We start from the raw sequence: 13,189 nt of genomic DNA, 5'->3' as shown, positions 1-13,189 counted from the left end.
CCTCTTTTGTGGCATCATCGTTTGGGTCACCTTCCAGTGACAAAACTTCGTCGTGTCATTCCTCATATACCTCCCTCAGTTTCTCTTCAGTGTGAAACATGTCAATTGGGAAAACATTGTCGAAGTTCTTTTCCCTCCAGTCAGAGTCCATCAAGTCAAGGATTATTTGATCTTCTTCATGTAGATGTGTGGGGTCCGAGTAGGATTCCGAATAGGTCTCAATGTCGTTATTATCTAGTTATTGTTGATGACTTCTCGAGACTATCGTGGGTGTTCCTGTTAAAAGATCGGTCTCAAGGTCCTGTCATTCTTAAATCTTTAATTGCAGAGATAAAAACTCAATTTGACATGTGTTAAAATTGTTCGCACTGATAACGCTCTTGAGTTCAAATTCAAAGACTTACTTCAATTCTACTCTGTTAATGGGATTCAACCTCAATTTACATGTCCCCATACCTCCCAGCAAAATGGGGTGGCTGAGAGGAAACATAGACAAATCCTTAATGTTGCTCGGTGCCTTATGATTCAATCCAATATGTCTGCTACATACTGGGGAGATGCGGTTTTGACAGCCGGGTTTCTTATAAATCGCATGCCGTCAAGTTCTGTAGAAGACCAGATCTCAATTCAAATTCTTCATCCAGAGGCTCCTCTCTTTCCTATCCCCCCTAAAGTCTTTGGATGTGTGTGTTTTGTGCATAAGCTGGGTCTTGATCGAGATAAACTTGCTGCTCAGTCTATTAAATGTGTTTTCCTTGGGTATCCTAAGAACCAAAAAGGATATCGTTGTTATGACCCTATATCTCATAAAGAGTATGTCAGTGCGGATGTTACCTTCTTTGAGTCTATTCCTTATTTTTCGAGTACTACTCCAAGGTTACAAGATAGTCAGGGTGATGTTTTTCCTCTGCCAATTCCCCATTTTCCTTTAGAGTCGTTCACTCCAAAGCCTGTGGCTCCATCCTCTGGGGAGTCTCGATACAGAAACCCTCCTATAGTGTATACTCACAGGTTACCACCTACCTCCATGCCCCCATTATCTCCTTCTCCTGAAATTAGTATCTCTGAGCATACTGAAGTTTCTGCTGTTGATGAGGATCTTCCTATTGCTCTGCGAAAAGGGAAAAAACAGTGCACCCTTCATCCCAATTCTCAGTTTGTTTCTGAAGTTAATCTTGGGGCTTCTATGAAGAATTTTATCTCGGCTTTGTCTGCCTCCTCTGTTCCGCTTCATCACAGTCAGGCTCTATTCGACCCCAAATGGATGCAGGCTATGAAAGATGAGATGGATGCCCCATGTTCTAGGGGCACTTGGGATTTGGTGGATCCCCCAACTGATGCAGATATTGTTGGCTGCAAGTGGGTATATACCATTAAATATAACTCGGATGGGTCAATTGAACGGTACAAAGCCCGGTTGGTTGCAAAAGGGTATACTCAGACTTATAGTGTTGACTTTTTTGAAACTTTCTCCCCAGTTGCTCGTCTTGGCACTATTCGTCTTGTTCTTTCTGTTGTTGTGCACCATGGATGGCCCTTGTTTCAGTTGGATGTCAAGAATGCCTTTTTGTATAGGGATTTGCATGAAACTGTCTACATGCAACAACCCCCAGGCTTCGAGGTTCAGGGGGAGTGTAAGAAGGTGTGCAAGTTGAAGAAGGTTATTTATGGCCTGAAGCAGAGTCCAAGGGCATGGTTTCACAAATTATTTGAGGTAATGTCGAGTTTTGGCTTTGTCAGGTCCGCTTCAGATCACTCCTTGTTCATCAAGAAAACCAGTGCTGGAATTGTTGTTATGGTGGTATATGTCGATGACATCATATTAACAGGGAGCAGTGCCCAAGATATTTCTGCCACAAAAGATCATCTTCAGAAACACTTTGTTACCAAAGATCTTGGTCACCTACGATATTTTCTGGGTATCGAAGTTGCAAGAAACAAAGAGGGCTTAGTGTTGTCTCAAAGAAAGTATGTGTTGGACTTATTAAAAGAGACTGGAATGCTAGGAGTCAAGCCAGCTAATATTCCAATGGATCCCAAAACTCACATGTTCGATGAGAAGTCTGAGTATGTGGACAGTGCCAGCTTTAGATCCTTGGTGGGTAAGTTACTATATATGACTGTTACTAGACCTGACATTTCATTAGCTGTGAGTAAAATCAGTCAGTTCATGGACAAACCTACAAAAGTTCACTGGGATGCAGCTATGATGGTTATTCGGTACTTAAAGGCATCTCCTGGTAAATGTCTGTTGTTTAAACGAAATCCATCTTTGGACGTTGTTGCTTACACTGACGCGGATTATGCAGGATCTGTTGAAGATAGGAAGTCAACATCTGGATTTTGTGTGTTTGTGGGAGGAAATCTTGTTACCTGGAGGAGTAAGAAACAAACCGTTGTAGCCAGGTCGAGTGCTGAATCTGAATACCGAGCAATGGCCCAGACTGCAGCTGAGATTATGTGGGTAAAATCAGTCTTGACCGAGCTTCAGGAGAAAGTATCCCTACCTATGTTGATGATGTGTGACAATAGAGCTGCTACATATATTGCCAACAATCCAGTATTTCATGAAAGGACTAAACATATTGAAGTTGATTGTCACTATATCCGCGACTTGGTTCAGGCTGAGTATATCTGCACCGATCATGTATCTTCCGAAGATCAAATAGCTGATGTTTTTACCAAAGCCCTGGCGAGACCAAATTTCTCAAAGTGTTGTGACAAGCTGAGCATGATTGATATCTATGCTCCAGCTTGAGGGGGAGTGTTGAGACTAAGATGTTTTTATGATGCTTTTAGTAAATAAGTTTTTCTAAAGTAGAGGTTATTTGAGTCTTATTCTTTAATGAGCTAGGTGTAATTGTGTTCTTTGGACTATCTCTATTTAATATAGAGAGTAGCCCTAATTGAAATGAGTAAGTTAGATTATTCTCCAGCCGTCTCTCTCTCTCTCTCTCTCTCTCTCTCTCTCTCTCTACCTTGGTTGCTGTGCATCTCACCTTACTTTCAACACTCTCAAAAGAGAGAATCCCTCGATTTTTTCCTTTATTAATGTCTAAGGAAATCCACTACGTGGTTTTCTCTTGCTAGCCCATTACAATGGGTTTTCAAAAGAGATGAATCTTAAAAAAGGACTCCTATATATATGACAATGAGGTCTGCATGAGACCCATTCAAGCCACATCTTAACAGTTTTGAGCACTGTAATATCTCATATATCTTGTGCAGCAACTTGTATTAGCTTATCAAGGCTATAACCATCATTGAATTTAAAATACATTTTGTAAAAAGGAATTTAATAGATGGGACAGCCTAACTCTCCAAGGATCGTTTTCTTTGACTGCAACTTTCTCTGTCTTTTTTCTTAAGCTTCCTTCTTGTGAAATACTTGATGTTGTATTAGAACAAGCCTATGTATCATGGTAATTCTTTTCCATTCCTTCAATCATCTATGTTTCTGCCTCATCTGATTTAGTGCTCCTTTTTAGTCTTTTATTTTCTCTAACCTCAAGATCAAATGTAGCATCATGCCTTCACTAAAAAAACACCACTTGAAGTCAGATCTAAGTGTAAATCAATCTGATCCTTAAGTTCTATTAGTTGTTTGAACTTTAAAAAATAAAAATCCATAAAAACTTAAAGTACTTGACCTTGATGATCTCAACATAGCATCGGCCTAGTGCAAGCCAGATTTTTCAGTTATAGCAAATTACTACTTAATCAAAGGGAGGTAGCATGTTTTGCTGTTGTTGTCTATGCTAAGCGACTCCATTTTGGGTTGGAGTGCAACAGCAAGATACATGATACTGCAGCAGGTAGGTACTTCTTGAAACTTAATAAGTATACTGACAACCACCATCACTACATGAGGTTACAATTTTCGTTTTCAAATTGGTTTTCACCAAAGGCATCTAAATAGATAAATGTGAAAAATACTTGAACTTTAGTTTTGAGAAAGAATATCTAAGTGCATTTATTGAAGTCATCAATAAAAGCAATAATTTTGAGATTTAAAAAGGAAGAGAATTTGTGTTTTTATCAGTATGAACTGGTTCAAATGGAAATAAAGTTCTTTTATTGCAATACTAAAGGAAAGCTCATGGCTATTAAAGACTTGACAACTCAAATACAATAAAGGTTGATTAAGACTAGGAACAAAAGTTAGAAGCCTTTCAGACTATGACTGAACAGAAAAGAAACAGCTTGCTTCTTCACATGGTGTAATTGGAAGAATCGAATGTTTTGGAGATAAGCTGATTAAAAGAGGAAGATTGAGTAGAGGCCATTCTTGTGTAGCTAGCGGATCAAATGAATAGATCCTACGAACACTAACCAAGCAACAAATAAATGACAAGAAAGAATGGACAAAATAAAATGAGATTAGATTAGAGGGATGCACGAAGAATATATATATATATATAATGAGAGAGAGAGAGATGCAAAAGAACAACAATAGCATGAATAAATAAATCAGGGTTGAAAAAATAGTCAATAAGCTAAGAAGTTAAGTTGGAGCCGGTGAGTTGGTTGTTGCGTTGGATGAGCATGTCTCAGCTGGCGAGGAAAAAGAAGTGTAAAGAGGTTGAGCATCGAAGTAGAATACATAGCTCTCATAAGGACTATGGCACATAGGTATGAGCACCTGTGCTTGGTATGATACAGGTACGAAGGGTACGATCTGAGAACTTTTAGAAGGATGGCTATGGGGTATGACCATGTAATGAAAAGAGGTGGAAGCACCAATAGAGCAAAAAGTCACTCTTTAAGAGTGACTACTAGAGCCAAGAACACAAACACCAAATGTGCACACAAAACTCACAAATATAGAAAATGACTTAAAGTCATAAGTTGGATATTATTGAAGAAAGGAAGAGGAGGGTGTAAAAACCCATACATTTACAAGGGGGAACCTCCTCTTTATATAGAGGAGGGAAGCACTAAAGGGGAATCATAAAGGGGGCTCCCTTCTAGTCGTTGGGAGCCCCAACGGTCATAAATATGACTATTGGGGCCCCAACGACTAGATGGGTTGGGCCCCTTTATGATTCCAAAAAGTAAAAAACAAAAATAAAAAAGGAAAAAGAAAAAGGGGAAAAAGGTAAAAAGAAAAAAGGTACATGTGGAATTACCAAAACGCCCCTAGCGGGTTTTTGGTTTATATAAAACAGAGAAAAAAGGCTATATTATTATGTATATATACATATATACGTATATATACTTATATATATACGAATGTATATATATATAAGTATATGTATATATATATTTATATATACATAATTTAACATGCCCCCTCAAACTTTACGGGGAGAAGACCGAAAGTTTGCCAAGAAGAAACATGAATCGTGGAGTTGGGAGCGCCTTGGTGAAGAAGTCAGCCAGTTGATACTCTGAAGTGACATATGGCAATGTGATGGTCTCTTTGAGATATTCGTCTCGAACATAATGGCAATCCATTTCGATATGCTTGGTCCGCTCATGAAAGGTGTGATTGCTGGCAATGTATATCGCACTCTTGTTATCACAACAGAGCTTGGTGGGAGTGGAAATGGGGATGCCCATGTCACCAAGGAGACTTCTGAGCCAAACAATTTCCATAGCTGTCATCGTCATAGCCTGATATTCAGCTTTAGTAGATGATAAAGACACCTGCTGCTTCTTGCATCTCCACGAGATGAGAGATTCACCTAAAAAAATACAAAGACCTGTAATTGAGATACGATCATTGGAATTTCCTTCCCAGTCAGCATCAGTAAAAGCAGTCAATTCAAGAGATGAGGAAGAGGATAAGAAGAGTCCCTTGGAGATGATATTTTTGATATATCGCACAATTCTCATTACGGCCGCCATATGAACCGTAGTAGGTGCGTGCTGAAACTGGCTCGATGCATGAACCGCATGAGCTATGTCTGGACGGGTGATGGATAGATAGGTGAGGGATCCAATTAATTGACGGTAGGGAGTTGGATCTTCAAGGAGAACACCATCTTCAAGTCTTAGTTTCGCATTGATAACTTCGGGAGTCTCAACTTTCTTTTTATCAGATATTCCTGATTTGGTACAGATTTCTGCAGCTAACTTCATTTGAGATAAGATGTATCCTCGTGCGGAATAAGCCACTTCAATTCCTAAAAAATATCTCAAATAACCAAGGTCAGACATATCAAAAGTATCTTTTAGCATAGTCTTAACATCATTTACTCCCTTTTTGTCATTCCCAGTGATGATCATATCATCAACATATAGCAGAAGCATAATAATGGAGTCACCTGTCCTTTTAACAAAAAGAGCAGTGTCAGTATAGCAAGAAGAAAAACCTAAATTGATTAATACATTACTAAACCTGTCATACCAAGCTTTAGGAGCTTGCTTAAGTCCATATAAAGCCTTTTTTAATTTTAAAACTTTTTCATTTAAATTTATATCTGGAGGCGGTTCCATATAAACTTTTTCATTTAAATTACCATTCAAGAAGGTATTTTTAACATCAAGTTGAAAGATTGGCCATTTTTTAACAGAAGCTATAGCAATAAGGGCTCGAACACTAGTCATTCGAGCAACTGGGGCAAAAGTTTCATCATAGTCTACCCCATACTCTTGGGCATATCCTTTGGCTACCAACCTAGCCTTATACCTTTCTAATGAGTCATCACTCTTAGTTTTAACTTTAAACACCCATCTACATCCAATGGGTTTCTTGCCATTGGGAGGATCAATGATTTCTCAAGTTTGCGCCCTTTTAAGGGCATTGAGTTCAAGTTTCATAGCTTCATTCCAATGAGCATATTGTTTAGCATCATTGTAATGAGATGGTTCATGAAAGGAGTGAAGAGCAAGTAGGCATGCTCGATAGTTAGGAGAAAAAGAGTCATAAGAAACAAATCTATTTGGTATCTTGGGAATGCGATTTGATCTTCTTTGAGAGGTCTCTTCTATCGACTCACTTTGAGAAAATCTTTCAAGGGCACAAGGAGGATTTCTTTCATGCCTTCTAGAGTAGACTTGTATTTGTCTTGAAGCATTTTCTTCTAAGTTTTGATCATTATTTGGATGTTCAACAAGATCTTCATTGAGAGGTTCACTAGGATCAACATGATCATCTATGATGTTTTCTTGAGGTAACAAGTCAAATAAGAAGGAATAGTCAATATTTTCATTTGGTTGATGCGAAAAACCATTTTCTTCTTCATGGAATGTGACATCTTTTGAGATATAAAGTTTATTCTTAAGTATGTCAAAACATCGATATCCTTTTTGTTTTTCGCCATATCCCAAGAAAATACATTCAATAGCCCTAGGAGAAAGTTTATCATTTTTGCGAGTTAAAACAAAGCATTTACATCCAAAAATTCTTAATCTTTTATAATCGGGAGACATATTGTAAAGTTTTTCAAATGGAGAAAGATTTTTCAAAGAGGATGAAGGGATTCTATTGATGAGATATGTTGAAGTTAGAACCGCTTCGGCCCAAAAGGATTTTGGGATATTTTTTGAAATCAATAATGTTCTTGTAGTTTCTATTATGTGCCTATGCTTTCTTTCCGCAAGACCATTTTGTTGCGGAGTGTTGGGACAAGAACGTTGATGACAAATTCCATTTTCTTTTAAGTAGCTTTGAAAATCATTAGACATATATTCACCTCCCGAATCGGACCTAAGGATAGATAGATTTCCCAAAAATTGATTTTTAACCATTGCATGAAATTCTTTAAAGAAGGAGAAGACTTCGGATTTGCGATTTAGGAAGTATATCCACGTAAATCGAGTGAAGTCATCAATAAAGACCACATAATACGAAAAACCTCCTTTAGACAAAATAGGGGAGGGTTCCCACACATCGAAATGAACAAGTTCAAATGGCCGAGTGGTAAAGTAACTTCTTTGAGGAAATGGAGTAGCTTTAGAATTTCCAAAAATGCAATCTTTACAAGTCATGTGATTGTCTTTACAAGTATTGTTCAAAAAAGGGAAAAGAGACATTTTTACAAAATTTGGATGACCAAGTCTCTCATGCCAAATTCCAATACTTTTGTCTTTAACAAGATTGCAAGATGACTTAGATGGAAGCGTCAAAAAGTCCATAAAATAGAGATCACCCCTTCTATGGCCTTGCCCAATCAGCTTCCCTGACTGGAGATCCTGCACGGTGCAATCTTTAGGTGAGAAAGAGACTTGGCATCCATGATCGGTGATTTGGGAAACGGAAAAGAGATTTAAATTAATTTTCGGAACGATTCTTACTTTAGGAACGAAAAAGTTTTTAGAATTTTTGAAGTCAAGTGTTCCAATACTTTCAATTTTCAATGACGTTCCATCGGCCGTTGAAACATAGGAGGATATGGGTTCGAAAGAAACATTTGAAAGAGAGTTTTTATGAGATGTCATATAAAAAGAAGCACCAGAGTCTAGAATCCACATACCTGGAGGTGATGAAGAGTAGGCGATGGCGGCTCCGGATGTTGAAGGAGAAGACTTGAGAAGGTGTTGGAGAACTTCGGAGATATGATTAAGAGTTTCTTTGATATCTCCTTCTTTGGTACTTTCTTCCTTCTTTGGAGAACTTTCTTCAACCGCGGCAACCTTTCCTTTAAGCTTTGGACAAACCGGTCTAATGTGCCCCGGTTTATTACAATAGTGGCATATAATTCTCTTTCTAGGCCCATTGTTATTTTTGTTAAAGTGGGGAGGTCTATATGCTTTAACATTCGATCCGGGCCTAATAACGGCCAAAACTTCATCACTCTTAATGCTCAAGCCAAGTTGAATTTCTTCTTGACATATCTCGGCAAGGGCATCTTCAATAGGTAGGGCTTTGCTTCTATGGAGAAGAGATGCCCTCACTTGTTCAAATTCCGGGCGAAGACCATGAAGGAATTGAAAAAAGTGCTCCTTTTCGATTTGTTCCCTTCTTAGCTCAATATCTTGTGGAGCAACCCATTTAGGCTCAAGAAGGGCAAGCTCATCCCAAAGAGGGGTTAGAGAGCTAAAATAGTCTCGGACACTCATATCCATTTGTTTGGTGAAACGGATTTTTTCTTGACAAAAAAATTGCCGAGCAAGATCTTTTTGGGTATACATACCCTTAAGGAAAAACCAAGCTTCATTGGCCCTTCTAAATTTGGCAATATTAACACAATTTTTAAGGTCTACATTGTTCATAAACCATGCCAAAATTTTGGCATGGTTACTTTCCCAATCCTCAATTTTGGATTGATGTTCATTAATGACTTTAATGCGCTCATCGCCATCTAAAGCTTTTTCAACTTCATTTTCAATTTTTGTAAGAACAAGAGAGGGTTCGGGAGTAGTTCTCATAACAAAGCCCCAAAGTTTCTTACCTCTTAGATGATTTTCCATAGCGGAGGCCCACATGAGATAGTTGGACCCATTTAGCTTAAAAGAAAGCTCCACTTTAGAGTCATGTTCCATCGGCACCAAATATACTTCATTTCTTCAAAACTTTGAGAGGCACGTGTTCCAAGGTGACAAAAGAAAAGCCCAATCACCAACCGAGCTTTGATACCATGTAATGAAAAGAGGCGGAAGCACCAATAGAGCAAAAAGTCACTCTTTAAGAGTGACTACTAGAGCCAAGAACACAAACACCAAATGTGCACACAAAACTCACAAATATAGAAAATGACTTAAAGTCATAAGTTGGATATTATTGAAGTGAAGAGGAGGGTGTAAAAACCCATACATTTACAAGGGGGAACCTCCTCTTTATATAGAGGAGGGAAGCACTTAAGGGGAATCATAAAGGGGGCTCCCTTCTAGTCGTTGGGAGCCCCAACGGTCATAAATATGACTGTTGGGGCCCCAACGACTAGATGGGTGGGGCCCCTTTATGATTCCAAAAAGTAAAAAACAAAAATAAAAAAGGAAAAAGAAAAAGGGGAAAAAGGTAAAAAGAAAAAAGGTACATGTGGAATTACCAAAACACCCCTAGCGGGTTTTTGGTTTATATAAAACAGAGAAAAAAGGCTATATTATTATGTATATATACATATATACGTATATATACTTATATATATATACGAATGTATATATATATAAGTATATGTATATATATATATATATATATTTATATATACATAATTTAACAGACCACACACACACACACATAATGGTCAAATACCATTTTATGTTCTTTATAACAAAAATGGATGAAATAGGGAACTGAATGAGACGCTGGATGGTTAGGCTGCACTATCCTAACTGAGGGGTCTTGGGTTCCAGCCTCATGGGGGTTGTCCCCCAACTCATGTATCAAAAGAAAAAGAACATGAAGTAAAAATTCTGTTTGATAATAATTAATCTAGAATTATTTTTCAATTCTCCATGACAAGAATCGGAATGACATGTAGAGAGGTTCCATTAGGAAATTGGCTAAGACCAAGAGGTAAAGGATGGGTATCTACTCAGCAATTCATAATGAGAAGGGAAAAAATTCTAGGACTTCCAAAGGAATTCTATGCTGCTATTGATACTAGGTGGCTCCATGAAGTCAAAACTTGAGCCAATATATCTTGAACCAAATTGTACATGTCGTTGAGTAGCATCTGTTGAATGGGACAGATATCACACCCTGCGGATGAATTCCCTATGACAGTCATTCCCCTCAATGCATGCACAGTTGTCATCAGCTTCTCATTCATTTCTTGACAAAAATTCCATAATAAAAGAAAAGAAGAGTTCCTCTATAAGTTTCATATTCTCTGAAACAGAAACTAATGAATAAAAATCAAATTACAGGAGGTAAACAACAACATTTTTTGACATCATTTTGCTTCTAAAGGTAGGAACTGGATAATATGCTTGCTAACAATTTTTGCTGTTGGAGCCTGAGCTTGACAAGGAATAGGTAATCTAATTCTGAGTACCTTGGCTTTCAGTTCAGCAGATATACCAAGGGCTTCAGGTTGTAGTATTTCTCCAGACTTAATCCGAACAGCACAGCTTGTACAACAGCCTGCTCCATAAGAAACATTCGGGTAAAGTACCACGTCTTCTTAGCAAATGAGAATTTTGCATGAAATGAAGAAAAGGCTTTTACACAAAACCCACAAGCACATAATGCATACTATAGAAATTATGGTAAGAAACAGTGGCAAAGAATCCTCGGATGTTGTATCCACGGTGCAGAACAGCTAAGAGGTGTCGATCATGGTCACACTGTTACCACTAATTGCAATTCAATGATTCCTTGATTTCACGCAATAAAAACACGATTTGAGCTCAAAGGTACTGAATCATAATGAACACATGAACATTTAAAAGCGGCTTAATATCAAGCAACTAGAAATGATATTTACAACCAAGATTATTGCGACACTTGGGTCTGTGATTGGCCCATGCTGTTGTGTGCATCTCCCCATGTGGTCGAGTCAGTTCAGTCTGTTAATGCTTGTGGAGAAATCGCGCTTGTTGCAAGCATGTAAAACTGTGGTTTCGGGCAAAAGACGGGGGCTAAGCAATTTCACATGATTGCTTCTCTTCTTAGAATCGTTCTGTGGTGTGTCAAACAAACACAATGCTTTCGATACCAAGAGAAGTAGGATTCGAAAGAGACATCCGAGTCCCGCAAAAATGAGACTCGGCAAATTACGCGTGCATCCCCTAAGTTATTTTTTCCCCGGATTACCCCATTAAAATTAAAAAGACTACACTGATGATGCAGAATTCGACAACAAGACTACTTCTTTTAATAGGGGGCGACGGCAAGAGAAATGGTTGACAATACCATGCCTGCAAGCGAAGGGCAAATAGATGTCTTGAGACTCTGCAGTGTGTAATATGTATTGGTCCTGCAGACACGACAAGGAAACAGAGCCTTGTTACTTGATATAATATAAGCAGAAATAGACTAGGCTGGAGTTTAGGAATTCAGTCCAAGAGATAAGGAAAAAGAGAAAGATCTCTCAAAAAATAAAAAAGGAAAAAGAGAAAGAAGAAGTTGGAACCTCGGGGACTCGGAAGTGGTGAACGACGCCCCTCTGCATGTCGTGAACCGTCACGTTGTGCGTCGGAACCTGCGAAGCAGCAGCTGCGGGCGCCGTGGGATTACTCGTCTGCCGATCGACTCCGCTTCGGCAGATCACCCGGGTGGTGTTCTGCTTCTTCTTATGACAACCACCACCACTAATGCTACTACTCCCACCAGGAAGGGAAGCAGAGAGACTCCACAAAGCAGCTACTGCTGCTGTCATTGCTGCTGGTGATATCTTGCAGGCGAAGAAGAGAAGTGTGTGTCTGTGTGAAAGCAAAAACGAAAACGGGTTGAGATAGGGTTGGGAAGTGGCGGGTCCTGGATAAGGTGCCACACGTGTCTGAGTTGGAAAGGCGGAATAGTTGACGCCCCGCTGGAGGTCTGACCGTTCCAAACAGTGGATCGGCTCATCGTTTGGCAGGAAAACCTTGGGGGCAGGGGTGTCAACGGGTCGGGTCTGGTTCGGACCTAGGTTCAATCAGACCTGGCCCCGATTTTCGAGTATTGTATCGGGTCTGGACCTGAGTCTAATTGGACCTGCCATAAGAAAAACCATACCTGGACCCGATAAAAACTACATGAACCAGACCCGGGTCATACATGGTAAAACAATATTTTTTTCATCATTTTTACATTGAAATTTGTGGGTCTTAATTGGAACTCAGTCTGGTATAAAAGTTCATAAACTATACACAGGTTCTTATTTTCACCGTACCTGAACCCTATAGGGTTTGGTTTGGGTCATGTCTAGGTTTACCCCTTGACACCCTACTTGGGGGTACCAGTGAGCATGGTTGCATCGGTACTACTTGATACACCTAGTGTATCACCTATAGGGATGGCAATGGACGGGGGAAAGCGGGGCCCCACCATGCCTCATGTAACACCCGCAAAATTTTCTGAGAAATTTACTGCTTACTTAGTGTTGATATGTATGCTTTCGTATATTTACGAGGTTATATCGCATAATTAAGTATAATTTGACTATGCCTTGTGTTTGAGCTTTGCACACGCGACCCGAAAATCGCGTAAATACACTGTGTAAGTAAGAAGTGCCTAATTCTGGAAGAATTGACCTTTGAAATTTTAAGGGTTAGTTTATAATATATTTTTATAGTTTGTCCCCGAATTTGGGACCTATACGACGTAAAAATCTCGTCAGTGCATGTGAACTACGAGTTTTGCTCTAGGATTGGACAT

At 39.1% G+C, this 13,189-nt stretch overlaps 1 protein-coding gene across 1 annotated transcript in view; it reads right to left on the bottom strand.

The window, feature by feature from the left end:
- LOC149826594 (ferredoxin C 2, chloroplastic-like) overlaps positions 1–12,280 on the bottom strand; it is a 39,495-nt gene extending 27,215 nt beyond the window's left edge. Inside the window, exons 1-3 of the mRNA XM_090020071.1 lie at positions 11,964–12,280; positions 11,744–11,807; positions 10,884–10,972 (exon numbers count right to left, since the gene is read on the bottom strand). Of these exons, the coding sequence (XP_089876197.1) occupies positions 10,884–10,972; positions 11,744–11,807; positions 11,964–12,209 (399 nt within the window). The 5' untranslated portion in view covers positions 12,210–12,280. The remainder of the gene's footprint in view (positions 1–10,883; positions 10,973–11,743; positions 11,808–11,963) is intronic.
- Positions 12,281–13,189: the final 909 nt, after the last annotated feature.

This window comes from Nuphar pumila, chromosome 10 (genome assembly GCF_984573655.1).
Source record: "Nuphar pumila chromosome 10, dmNupPumi1.hap1.1, whole genome shotgun sequence".
Classification (NCBI taxonomy): Eukaryota; Viridiplantae; Streptophyta; class Magnoliopsida; order Nymphaeales; family Nymphaeaceae; genus Nuphar; species Nuphar pumila.
Note: the sequence above shows the minus strand (reverse complement) of the source record. Positions and strands in the feature narration are given on the sequence as shown.